At 39.2% G+C, this 14,007-nt stretch overlaps 1 protein-coding gene and 1 pseudogene across 2 annotated transcripts in view; both read right to left on the reverse strand.

The window, feature by feature from the left end:
• Positions 1-14,007, reverse strand: part of LOC124619304 (gastrula zinc finger protein XlCGF57.1-like) — a 226,718-nt gene that overhangs the window by 169,142 nt on the left and 43,569 nt on the right. The window contains exons 1-2 of one of the 2 annotated variants that reach the window (XM_047145598.1): positions 13,891-13,975; positions 12,846-12,895 (exon numbers count right to left, since the gene is read on the reverse strand). In XM_047145598.1, coding sequence (XP_047001554.1) covers positions 12,846-12,895; positions 13,891-13,934 — 94 coding nt within the window. In that variant the 5' untranslated portion in view covers positions 13,935-13,975. Of the gene's footprint in view, positions 1-12,845; positions 12,896-13,890; positions 13,976-14,007 lie in introns of those variants that run through there. The other variant, XM_047145599.1, reaches the window with a different exon arrangement.
• Positions 10,177-10,295, reverse strand: LOC124620414 (annotated as a pseudogene).

The following is a 14,007-nucleotide window of genomic DNA, read 5'->3' on the forward strand; positions in this document are numbered from 1 at the left end:
ATTAAAGTGCACTACATGTAACAGCCAATAAAAATGTTTACAGTTCTGTGCAGCTTAACAATTTCATAAATTTACGTGAAGGAAGAAATTTTATTACTTTTGTTCAAAGCTCATGGCCCAGAGAAAAAGTCTTTAGTGATGGAGGAGTTGATCGCTGCTTGTCAACAGCCAGAAGCACCACTGGCAACTTCTGATCTGTTTCATATTGGGACTCTGTTAAACAGTTACATGATCCATAGACATTTGATTGATTCTTTTACCAATAGTATGTGGAATGAGTCAGTTAATAGGGTATGTAAATGTGTTTAGTGTTAACATTAATAAACACATCATTTTTTGTCTTACTCCTGCAACTATACTATTAAATACTATTTCTTTACCACCTACCATTTTCTATTAAAAAGTGAATGAATTTTTATTAAAATCCATGGAATGGAAAAAGTTGTACAGGAGAGATGATTTTAGGCAAACTGCGGCAACAGTACAGTAGCAGAGCAGTCTCCTCCATCATGCTCAGTTCGCTTGTGTTAGTGTTTTGCTGGTTGTTGGTCTTTTAGAGAAACACCAAAGAAAGTTCTCATCATCTCCGCTTCAGTTCTAGCAGTCTGGTATAATGAACTTCAGTCCTGCAATATGAGTCACTTAGTGGTAGTGGGTGGATCATGCCCTGATCTGAAGGTGGTTCACGTGAAATGGTGAAAAGACAAGCCCCTTACACAAGCGAATGAGCATCAGTGAACAAAAGCGAATGAGCATCAGTGAACAAAAGCGAATGAGTATCAGTGAACAAAAGTGAATGAGCATCAGTGAACAAGAATTCTCTCTGGTGTAAACAGTACATGAGTTCTAGTGAACTGCTTTCCATCATGTCCAGTTCGCTTGCATTAGTGTTTTGCTGGTTGTTGGTCTTTTAGAGAAACATCAAAGAAAGTTCTCATCTCTGCTTCAGTTCTAGCAGTCTGGTACCTTTGCTACTTTTCTTGCATTAGTTGTAAGCATGACAGAGTGATTTGAGGAGGATGTTGCTGACAAGAATATAGATATCATATACACTTATGTGGTCAACGAGATCAACAAAACAGGTGCCTAAGGAAAAGAAATATAATCAATGGAAAATTGCTTAAATACTCAGATGTTCAAATGACGACGTGAGAAAAAAAAATAAACTCATTAGACACTTGTATTAAGTGGAACAGAGTGAATAAGCCCAAGCTTTTTTTTCTATGAAAAAGGAAATCTTTACATGGTTGATGTCTCAGTCTTTGTTGTTGTTGTTTTTGTCGCTGTCGTCATTTTGTGATCTTTAGTCCGAAGCCTGGTTTGATGCAGATCTCCATGTTGTCCTACCCTGTGCAAGTCTCTTCATCTTCAAGTAACTACTGCAACCTACAGCCCAAAACTGACATTGAGCAATATCAGAACAAAATAAAGCAGAACTAAGGATTCAAAGGATGAGAGATGACTTCATTATTCAACAAGTTATTCATAAGAAGAACTGAAAATTAAGGATCTTTACAGTTACACAGGGCACTCTAGTAACCTTCTCTGTCACAGGTGGTTAAAAAGCTGAGAAAGCCTTTTAGTTCCTCTTACTTTAGGTAATCAGTTCCAACAAAACTCTATTACTTTGAACTCTCCTGAGATACCAGTATCTACACTACAGCAGAATATCGGAAGCAATTTCTATTGTTGGGACAGCATTTAATAAATAATTTTGATAAGTTCACCGTATTTCCACAATTATTTTGTTATCATTAGTTACATGTACTCTAGCATCCATTTGATAATACCACAGGCATAATCAAAAGCTTCTTAATGACTCCAAAAGTGTTACATTTTAACTTTGAACATGCACATGTACACGTTGGGTCCTCAGTTTACTTATTTATGCTAATCACATTTTTATCACTTATTTCCAGGTCTGTTGTTTTGATCCTATTTCTGTTGATAGTTCAGTCAACAATATTGAGCAGGTCATTTATTATGCCAAAATGACACACTTGTAACTTTAGAAAAGAAAAGATTAAAAAAAAAAAAATTTGGTTCACAGAGTTTGCTCATTTGTCTCCATTACAGTACAAAAATCTTTCTGCTCATATACTTCATCCAATTTATAATGCAGCTAAACTTCCTCTTTATTAGTAATATTAAAAAAAACATAAATAGTCTAATTAAACATTGATATTAATGAGTTCAGTCTCATGAAAAACAATGAAAATTCTGATATTTAATTAGTACATGTCCATTATAACTTTGAGCACTTAACAATGAGGCCATTAGAGCCCGGTTTCTTAATGAAAATTGGAAGACTGTCCATAGTATGTTGCTTATCAAATATTAAACAAATCAGTGAGGTTTCCCATTTCTTTATAAAATGAAAACAATTGTAGACTGACATAACATCTGCAATTTAATACAAGTCGAGTCCTGGGTACGTAGTAAAAAGTAAAGCTGTCACAACCAGAAGGTAGCTCTGAACTCTGCAGTGCTTCATTAGGTATGGTCCTAGTGTAGCTGGTAAAGCCTTCCTCCAACCTTTGAACTGACTTACTCTAGTTACTGGAGGGTGTCGCTTGACATTTTTCACACTAATAAATATTATGACAGGTGAAAGAAGTGGTAAGTGGCAGATAAGTAAACTAGGGCAACCACAGTAAATATCAGACCCAAATACAGATCTGCAATACTAGTATTTTAGTGTGAGGTGCTCTTCTGCATTTTCATTTACTCTCTGCAATTCATATTATGGTGTTTGGCAGAGTGTACTTTTGGTGTCATCACCATTTCCCCCAAATGACAGTTTGTTAAAAAGGGAGGAGTAGGCCAGCTTTTCCTCTTCCAGCTGCAACAGATCACATTTGCAGATGCATTCATAGTTCAGGGCCGGTATCTTCACTGCCAGAGTTGGTTGTGGAGTAGACAATCAGCCATCTCATTTCCCGAGATCGGTTATGACTTATGGTTCAGGGTAAGACAACAGAGCAGCCAATGCGGCATGTAAAAGACCATAGATAGTCGACAGTACCAGATAGTGAGGAGAGTATCAGCTAATAGCCTGCATATCTCTCACTGAGTCAGAACATATCAGTAAATGGTCATGGTCTTTCTTCTCAGTAAAACAGAGGACTCCAGCAACAGCTACAAGTTCTGATTTGAAGACATTGTAGGTCTCGCAGAGAATATAGCTCCTGGTTGTTAGCAACTTAATTTGATCTCATGGATGTGGGGCAGCCGTATCAGTTTATTGTCAAGCAGGATTTTACAACTACTTAGAGACGCTTTGATCCTAGGAGAAGTTCTGCAACCAAGTACATGAGCCATGCCACGGCAGAGGAGAAATAAAAGTCATGGCTTTCGGCCCAAGACAAGGGCCTTCACATGACTCCTTTGAGTCAACACTTAGTGAGGTTCATAAACCTTGAGTAGTACCAAATGTAAACAGAGAGTTATGCATGTTAAAACCCCCAAGAAAGAGGAAATGTATGTGTGTGTGATGGGGGAAGTTGCCTTATCAGGTCAATGAGGGTACTGTATTTTCCCATCTGGTGGCAGACAAGTATCTTGAATCTGCACAGTGACCACCTCTTAACTGTTTTGGAGGGGCACCCATTCACTGCAGACATTTGTGTGAATTACCACACACAATCCTCCAGACTCCCTCTCAGGTTTGGTATGGCTACTACAGTTAGTGCGATGGAAACTGGCCTTAGACTAGTGATTACCAGAAAGATGACGTCCTTGCTGAGCAATAGAGATTGCAGGACAGAATGACTGTAACTGTCATAGTTCAGGCAGGTGGCAACAGTACCCATTATAAGTCTACTGCATAAATGCCATTGGGGTTAATTTGGGGTTGGGTGGGGGGCAAGAGGATGGGAGAAGAAGTACTGGGTAACGAATCACCACCTGGTACAATGTTCAGGAACATAGGGTCTATGTCAGGTACAGTAAAGGGTTTAGTGGCCACTGGAATCACTTTTGAAGATCTGGAAAGGTTTTTCCCCTTTAATGGAATACAAGAAGGGTGGGGCTTACAGCCTGCAGTTCCTGCAGCTGCTGGCCACTGTCAGGCTGAGAGTTTACACGGCTCTGAGAGACGTGTTGCCCAGATCAGGTTCCTCTATTAGGGGACACCAGGGGACAGGACTCCTTCTTTGGATGAAGATGGGAGATCAAGGTCACTGATGATAAAAGCGTGGGGATAATAAAATGATCAAATTCACCTCAGACTGAGGGTATTTCTTTCCAATGTGACGAGGGGTTCGTGTTGTCTGAATGGGTCGCAACATGTTTTTAACTGTTCATTGTAATAATAGGATGAAAATGTTTGTAATTTATTTTTACTCACAAAATATGGTAATTAATCAAAGGACATGTAATACTGTATTGTCTGTTCTATCTAGTAAATACGACACATCGGCAAGCAGGAGGGGTGCTGGTCCCGATAGTTGACACAAGTTGTAGGGCAAACAAAAGGTATTCTGTCATGCTTAGTAGGTCCGCAATTGTGAAAGGTGGGCACACTGGAACAATAACATGACTTCGCTCTGAAGTGGATGCACTTCAATTGGTGCATAGGTGGTAGTACAAAGGGCTTGAAATCCCAGTGGTAAATCATGCTCTTCAACCTTTCCTGGAAGCATGGTCCCCTTGAACAATAGAGTAAATGCTCCTATGTCAATTCTCAAACAATGGAAAATCCAGGATGGAATGTAAGAATACAAGAGAAGGAAAGTTGCTGCTCACTATATAGGGGAGATGCTGAGCCACGATAGGCACAATAAAAAGTTCACACAATCATGGCTTTCGGCCATTAAGGCCTTTGTGAGCAGCAGACACACATACACACACGCGCGCGCACACACACACACACACACACACACACACACACACACGCACGCACACGCACACGCACACGCAACTTGCACACACATCTGCAGTCTCAGTGTAGTTTCAGCTCTCTGAGACTGCAGATGTGTCTCCAAGTTGCACTTGCGTGTGTGTGTGTGTGTGTGTGTGTGTGTGTGTGTGTGTGTGTGTGTGTGTGTGTGTGTGTGGGCGCGCACACGCGCGCCTTTGTGTATATATGTGTCTACTGCTGACAAAGGCCTTAATGGCCGAAAGCCATGATTGTGTGAACTTTTTACTGTGCTTATCGCAACTCAGCATCTCCGCTATATGGTGAGTAGCAACTTTCCTTCTCTCCTATGTTAATTCTGTTATCCCTCAGCCCCTTCTGAATACCACAGATGCACTCATTGTTCCAAGTTGGGGCGGATGTGTTCATATGATTGTAACATCAAGTGCAAGTGAAAGATAATACCCTATGTTTTGTTTAAACTTCTATGGGTAGTAAAAGTAACTGAAATAGTGCCCACAGCAGTGTACAAAAGTGGACTGAGTGGAGTCTGCTGTCTCAGTCAGAGGGTAGCCTCTCCATGTCTTTCACAGTACTGTTACCTCTCTAAATTTACTATCAATATGTTCTATAAAGAACAGAGGTTTGCTCTTTAGAAAGGTCTTGACATCTGTTCCTGTACAGACTAGGTACTGTGGTGAAAAGGGTTCACCCAATTATCATTACTGCCCCACCTAATATGGTATATCCAGCGATCGGAAATCTTTATGATTGTTTAGGCAAGAATCACAGTGAGAGTTCTAATTTGAAAAGACTGTCGGAATCTTGCAACCACCAGCTCGAGTTAAGCGGACTGTCCACTCTGGTGTTACCCATTCCAACCAAGGGTGCTATCCATGGTGTGCCACCCAGACATGGAAAAAGCCACCTGGCATGCAGAGGTTGCCCAGAGTCCCTACACCCCAATGGAGGTGGGGATCTACTCTTTGGCATACAGTGAAGACACCAGCAGTGGTGTTCCACAGGGCCAATAACTGCTTAAAGGAATGCAAGTCAATTACTGGGGGAAGGGGAATAGGGAGGAGAAGGAGGAGGCGGTAGTCAAAATACTCAGATTTTCAATTTTTGGATTTTCATTTGATTCCTTTTGATCCTCAAGATATAGTTCTTGTTTCCTTGAAGTTCTCATTTTTGACCAGCTTTACATGACAGTGTTACTGCAAGATTGTCCAGTTTTAAGCCATAATGTTTCAGCAAGACATATCATCTCTTCATTTCATATTACAAAGAAGGGAGTTTCATGATACCTGATTCCCAGATAGCTGGACAGGCCATGAACCTTCTTCGAGTTTTTCCTCTCGGTTTCCAAATGGCAGAGTGCTTGTTAAGCATACATCTACTAATCTCTCACAGAATTATAGACACTGGTATCACACAGCAGTTGCAGAAGTGGCATCCAACCTACTGACTAAACTCAGGGACAAAACTGACGTAAGGTAGGGTGTGTCTGTCATATCAAAATCACGAAACAAATTACACAATAATGTGTTTGATAAAACAAGCAGTTTATCTTTTTTGCTTTAAAATAATACTTAACCCGTTCTATATACAATGTACATAAATTAGTGCTATACTTGAAGTTGTGAAGTGCTTTCTGTATCACACCGTATTATCAACTTTGGTGCACATAATGATGAAGACAATAAAATTTAACAAAATTAGGGCAATATACACTGGTGCACAACACACCTTTCAGTTCACATTGAGCAATGGCTTACAGAGTATAAATGTAGTAGATTTTATCTTCTGACTCATGGCACTGCCTCTGAAAAATATTCTATGTTTAAAAGCTTTAATTATTCTTGTGGATTGTTTTCACTATTCAGAACATTGTCCTCGATTTGCGTGGTAATATTATCTTTTACTAGTTGTTTATCAGGAACATTTCTTGAAATGTCTGTACTACGAGTTTAGCTGCCACAGCTGCAACATTATTATTTTAAGTAAAAATTAATTAAGCTTCACAAGATCTATCCATGAAACTTAAAACTAAATTTAGGAATAGTTTTTAGAATAAAGTGACTATATTTAGGAATAGTTCTGAGAACAAAGAGATCAACACATACTGTTGTCATTGTTGCTGTTATGGTCTTTGGTCCAAAGAATGGTTTAAAGCAGCTCTCCATGCTACTCTATCCCGTGCAAGCCTCTTCGTCTCAGACTGCGACCTACATCTTTCTGAATTGGCTTCCTGTATTCATCTCTTGGTCTCCCTCTACGCTTTTTACCCCACGCTTCCCTCCAGTACTAAACTGGTGATCCCTTGATGCCTCAGAATATGTCCTACCAATCAACCCCTTCTTCTAGTCAGGTTGTACCACAAATTTCTCTTTTCATCAATTCTATTCAGTACCACATCATTAATTACATGTTCTACCCATCTAATCTTCACCATTGTTCTGTAGTATCACATTTAGAAAGCTTCTATTCTCTTCTTGTCTAAACTGTTTATCATCCATGTTTCACTTCCATACATGGCTACAATCCATACAAATACTTTCAGAAACGACTTCCTGACACTTAAATCTATACTTGATGTTAACAAATTTCTCTTTTTCAGAAACGCTTTTCTTGCCATTGCCAGTCCACATTTTATATCCTCTCTACTTCTACCATCATCAGTTATTTTGCTCCCCAAACAGCAAAACTCATCTACTACTTTAAGTGTCTCATTTCCTAATCTAATTCCCTCAGCATCACCTGATTTAATTTGACCACATTCCATTACCCTCATTTTGCTTTTGTTGTTGTTCATCTTATATCCTCCTTTCAAGGCACTATCCATTCCATTCAACTGCTCTTCCAAGTCCTTTGCTGTCTCTGACAGAATTACAATGTCATCGGCAAACCTCAAAGTTTTTATTTCTTCTCCCTCGATTTTTATTCCTACTCCGAATTTTTCTTTTGTTTCCTTTGCTGCTTGCTCAGTATACAGATTGAATAACATCAGGGATAAGCTACAAACCTGGCTCACTCTCTTCTCAACCACTGCTAGCCCTTTCATACCCTTCAACACTTGTAACTGCCATCTAGTCTCTGTACGAATTGTAAATAGCCTTTCGCTCCCTATATTTCATCTCTGCCACCTTCAGAATTTGAAAGAGAGTGTTCCAGTGAACATTGTCAAAAACTTCCTCTAAGTCTACAAATGCTACAAACATAGGTTTATATTTCCTTAACCTATCTCCTGTGAAAAGTTGAATGGTCAGTATTGTCTTGCATGTTCCTACATTTCTCCAGAATCCAAACTGATAGTCCCTGAGGTTGACTTCTACCAGTTTTTCCATTCTTCTGTAAAGGATTCATGTTAGTATTTTACAACTGTAACTTATCAAACTGATAGTTCGGTAATTTTCCCACCTGTCAGCAGCTGCTTTCTTTGGAACTGGAACTACTGTATTCTTCTTGAAGTCCTGAAGTCTCATACATCTTGCTCACTAGGCGGTAGAGTTTTCTCACGGCTAGTTCTCCCGAGGTTATCAGTACCTCTAACGGAATGCTGTCTACTCCCAGGGCCTTGTTTCGACTTAGGTCTTTCAGTCCTTCGTCAAATCCTTCACGTAGTATTGTATCTCCCTTCTCATCTTCATCTACATTCTCTTCCATTTCCATAATATTTCCCTCAAGTATATCTCCCTTGTATAGACCCTCTGTACACTCCTTCCCCCTTTCTACTTCCCCTTCTTTGCTTAGGACTGGTTTTCGATTAAAAAAATGAGTGTCCTGAAAATTGCTTTTGGGATGCCAGTTTAGTCCGGGTTTTGTGATGCCAAAGAAATACTTTCATACAATCTATTTTTTCCCAAATTTAGGTGTAGATTTGTATTTTAACTGTCACTGTTAAGCAAAATAATAATTTTTCTTTCATTGTTGCAACTGACAGCGTCTATCAAGGGCCTTTATTGTGTGTAATGCTTCTTTCTATTATTAACTCTTGCCTTGGGATTCAGTTCAATTTAGACATTGCAGCTACTTGGTTCTCTGCCCGAGGCTTATTGTGCTTAATTCATATTTGCATGTGTGTCAAGTGAGCTCCAAATACCAAAGCAAAAGTGATCCTTTCCAGACAAATATACAGAAGAATGGTCTTTCATCAAACAAGGAAGACATGACCATGAAGTGGAACGTGGAATATGTAAGCCATATGTTTCCATTTCACATGGAGGAAGGGCTAACATTACAGATCATTTAGGCACCCAAAAGCATAAATCAAACATGTGCTCTGCTAGCATTAAAAAAAAAAAAAAGACAGCTTTTTTATTTCTAGCCATCAAAACAGAGCCAATCAGTATCAGCAGCGGAATCAAGAATGTGTTATCATACTGTACTTTTAGGCTAAGCGCTAATCTTTCTAATGATTCTGTCACAGCGAAGAGTGTGACATTGGGCAGAACCAAAACAACAGCACTTCTGAAAGCAATTTTGGCACCTGACACTGTCAAATAAAAATACTACGACCTTTCACTGTTCCGATATTATTCAATAGCTACAGATGCGAGTAATCCCAAGGCTGGAAAAATATTTCTATTTATTGTTCAATATTTTACACCTCAGAATGACATTCAAGTGAAATTGTTTAAATTAGTTTCGCTCCCAAATGAAACCGCCTCTACAATAAGTATGTACTGCATTAGAAGAAAACAAAATTGATAAGAGTAAGTGTATCACATTTTGTGGTGACAACGCTAACACTGATTCTGGAGGAGTGCGATGAGAAGGTACAAACAATGTATTTCCTAGACTGAAAAGTGAAGTAAACGAAAATCTTTTAGGAATTAGCTGCCCTGCTCGCATATTACACAATGCTACCAAGACAGCCACTGACATCATGAGTGTTGACGTAGAAACCTTTATAATTACACTTTTCAATTACTTCTCTGTATACACAATATGAACGGAGTGTCTAAAAGAGTTTTGTGAGTTTGTGGACATAGAGTATAGTGCATTGTTGTCCCATACAAAAACGAGGTGGTTATCTTTGTTTGTTGCTGTAGAGAGAGTACTGAAGTTATGTGATGCTCTTAAATCATTCTTCCTCTAAGAAGAAACTCCATCCAAACAGGCCTTGGAAGGCCCGACAGTACCAACTGGCCACCGTGTCATCCTCAGCCCACAGGTGTCACTGGATGTGGTTATGGAGAGGCATGTGGTCAGCACACCTCTCTCCTGGCCGTATTGTCAGTTTACGAGACTGGAACCACTATTTCTCAGTCAAGTAGCTCCTCAGTTTGCCTCACAAGGGCTGAGTGCACCCTGCTTGCCAACAGCGCTCGGCAGACCAGATGGTCACCCATCCAAGTGCTAGCCCAGCCCGACAGTGCTTAACTTCGGTGATCTGATGGGGAACCGGTGTTACCACTGTGGCAAGGCCACTGGCCTTAGAAGAAAAGACACCTAAGTTTCCGACAAATCTCTTCCAGAATCCGTTAACGGAAGCATATCTGTGGTTCCTGCATAGTCAGTTGCGCGTGTTTCAAAGACAAATACTTAGACTTTGAGAAAGCAGACAGCAGTGTTATAGAAGTAGCTGCAATTTTGAAAAATATTAGCAGAATCATATAACGTCGTAAACAAGAAAGTTTTATTCCACTCAAAGTGACATCTTTCTTGGAGAACAGTGAAATTGCATTAACTACTGAAATTCAAAAACTTCATGTTGATGTAGAACAATTTTATGAAACGTGTACAGCTTATTTAGAAAAATGGTCAACAAATCTCAATGAGTTCTCCATTTTTAAACAGGTGTTGCTGGATGCAGAACCTGAGTGGAGCAATGTGACAAGGACAATAACATTTGCACAAGGTAGAGGATTGTCAGTAGATGATAGTTTATTGTTTGACCAGTTTTCTTTACTCAATCAGAAACCAACAAAAGTAGCGATAACTGAGGTGGTAATCATGTCAGGAGAAATGGGCCTATTTCTTTCGGCAGACTGCATGCGGAGAACAGTATACTCAGTTGCTGGATCTGTGTGAATTTCATCTTCAGTATTCCATGGTATCATGCAAACATGCAACAAGTATTTTCTCTCATGAACGTGCAATGGACTGGGGATCGAAACAGATTACATGTACCAATGGTTGAAGCAATAATTAAATGTGTTTTTAATTATCAAATGAGTTGTTCTAAGTTTTATGAATACATCATACAGCAGAAAGATCTTCTCTCAAAAGCTCAGAATTCAGATAAATATGAGGTGCAGGATAACAAGTTATGTGAACTTTGCACTTCCACATACAGTATTTCAGTAGACAATTTTGTATCTCATCTTAATGTTCTTGTGTTACCAGTAGTAATATTGCAAAATGTTATTACCATTTGAATGCCTTCCCTTGGGTTTTATTAAATTAATTACAATATAAAGTGTTTATTTATTTATTTATTTTACTAAATCAACCGAATCCAGCAGTAATTTGCGCATATATTTCACTTTTTTAGCATTAAGAAAAGTGTCCCGAAATGTCCCGGTTTATGAACACAAATTATGGTCATTTTTATTTAATTTTAAAGAAACATCCCAGTTTGCTAGCAACAAATTCTGGCAACCCTAGCCATTCCTGCTTAGCCATTTTGCACTTCCTGTCGATCTCATTTTTTAGACATTCGTATTCTTTTTCACCTGCCTCATTTATTGCATTTTTATATTTTCTCCTTTCATTGATTAAATTCAATATATCTTGTGTTACTCAAGGATTTCTACTAGCCCTCATGTTTTTACCTACTTGGACCTCTGCTGCCTTCACTATTTCGTCTCTCAAAGCTGTCCATTCTTGTTCTACTGTATTACTTTCCCCCGTTCTTGTCAGTCGTTCCCTAAAGCTCCCTCTGAAACTCTCTACAACCTCTGGTTCTTTCAGTTTATCCACGCTCCATCTCCTTAAATTACCACCTTTTTGCAGTTTCTTCAGTTCATAACCAATAAATTGTGGTCAGCATCCGCGTCTGTTCCTGGAAATGTCAAACAATTTAAAATCTGGTTCTGAAATCTCTGTCTTACAATCAGATAATCAATTTGAAGCCTTCTGGTGTCTCCAGGTCTCTTCCATACATACAGCCTTCTTTCAAGATTCTTAAACCAAATGTTAACTATGATTAAATTATGCTCTGTGCAAAATTCTATCAGACAGCTTCCTCTTTTGTACCTTTCCCCCAGTCCACATTCATATACTACTTTTCCCTCACCTCCTTTTCCTACTATTAAATTCCAGTTACCTATAACTATTAAATTTTCATCTCCCTTAACTATCTGAATAATTTATTTTATTTCATCATACATTTCCTCCATCTGCTCATTATCTGCTGAGCTAGTTGAGGTATAAGCTTGTACTGCTGTGGTGGGTGTGGGTTGCGTGTCTACCTTGACTACAATAATGAGTTCACTACGCTGTTCACAGTAACCTACTTGTGCTCCTATTTATGATATATTATGATATGAAATATGAGCAACTAAAACAAATTACCAATGATTTTTCCCACAGAAGCATGTGTGTGTGTGTGTGTGTGTGTGTGTGTGTGTGTGTGTGTGTGTGTGTGTGTGTGTGTGGATGAGGAGACGTAAGGGAGACAGTCATACACCCAATACAATATGGCTATGGAACATGACAACTGATGTCTCACACTTGGAAGGGTCAACTGCTTAAAATGAGTAGTTCTGAGCTGTGAGAATAGAAGCATGCAATAAATAAAAATATAAATGTATGAAAAACAAACTAATTCAAATCAAATTACAGAATCAGGAACACATGAAGAACCTTATATAAAACAAAATTTTAAGTGGCAGGATTTTAGTTCATGATCTCAGTAAGTAAGACATACAAAATTATTACTTGTTGTTCTATCAATGACAATTATATTAAATATAAGTTATTGACATATATTTTTAGGTTACAATAAAATGCAATAACTTGCAGCAAAATGCATATTTACCTTCAGTTGTCCGTTCCTCAGCCATTCTGAAACTTTGCTGGTTACCACTCCTGTAAAAAGGAGGTATTTGATGAGGAAAAAAAAGAAAGAAAGAAAGGTAGGAGAGACAAGTACTTGATGCAAGTTAATAGAAGTTACAAAGCACAACTAAAAACACTTAATACTCGTTTCTGAGTGCTGCACATTTCTAAATTTCTTTGAATGCTATCACAAATGTGTGAATGGAACCTGTATATATGGTTTTCATCAAGCGAGTTAGTACAGTAGTTAACACAATGGACTTAAATTCAGGAGAAAAGTGGATCAAATCCCCATACAGCCATCAAGATTTAGGTTTCCCATCATTTCTCTAAACAGCTGAAAAGAGCATGCCAATTTATCACCTATCCTTCCCCAACACAAAACAATATCCTGTCTCTAATGACCTTACAGTGTATAGTATGTGCCTGATCTATGATGATGATGATGATGATGATGATGTGTGGTTTGTGGGGCACTCAACTGCACGGTTATCCTCGCCCGTACAAATTCCCAACCTTTGCTTAGTCCAATCTGCCACTTTCATGAATGATGATGAAATGATGAGAACAACACAAACACCCAGTCATCTCGAGGCAGGTGGAAATCCCTGACCCTACCTGGAATCGAACCCGGGACCCCGTGCTTGGGAAGTGAGAACGCGACCGTGAGACCACGAGCTATGGACTGCCTGATCTATCCAGAGTGACTTAACAAGTGCCCACCCTCTAGCACAAGTCATAGAATCTACAGCCAAGCTTATCATGGAACCATAGGAAGTGTTTGATATAGACCTTCCACTTGATTTAGAGCAAAATGAGGTCAATGTAACACTTTCTCCCTCATTCAGTTCATTGGTCTTCCTCAGCTCAACAATTCACCTTCCTCAATGTCAACTTCACTTCAAGGATGGCTATATCAGTAGTTCCACCCACATCAAAGCTACCAACCACCACCAATAAAACCTCCACTTCAACAGCTGCCACCCATTCCATACCAAGAAGTCCCTGCCATACAGACTACCCACCTGTTGCTATCACATCTGTCATGATGAGCAGTCATCATCATCATCTTGGACAGTTTCCAGCCTCTGGCCAGGTCTGTATGGAACACAGGCTTCTCCATCGTCTTCTGTCTTGCCACC

The sequence above is a fragment of the Schistocerca americana genome, chromosome 6 (genome assembly GCF_021461395.2).
Source record: "Schistocerca americana isolate TAMUIC-IGC-003095 chromosome 6, iqSchAmer2.1, whole genome shotgun sequence".
Taxonomy (NCBI): domain Eukaryota; kingdom Metazoa; phylum Arthropoda; class Insecta; order Orthoptera; family Acrididae; genus Schistocerca; species Schistocerca americana.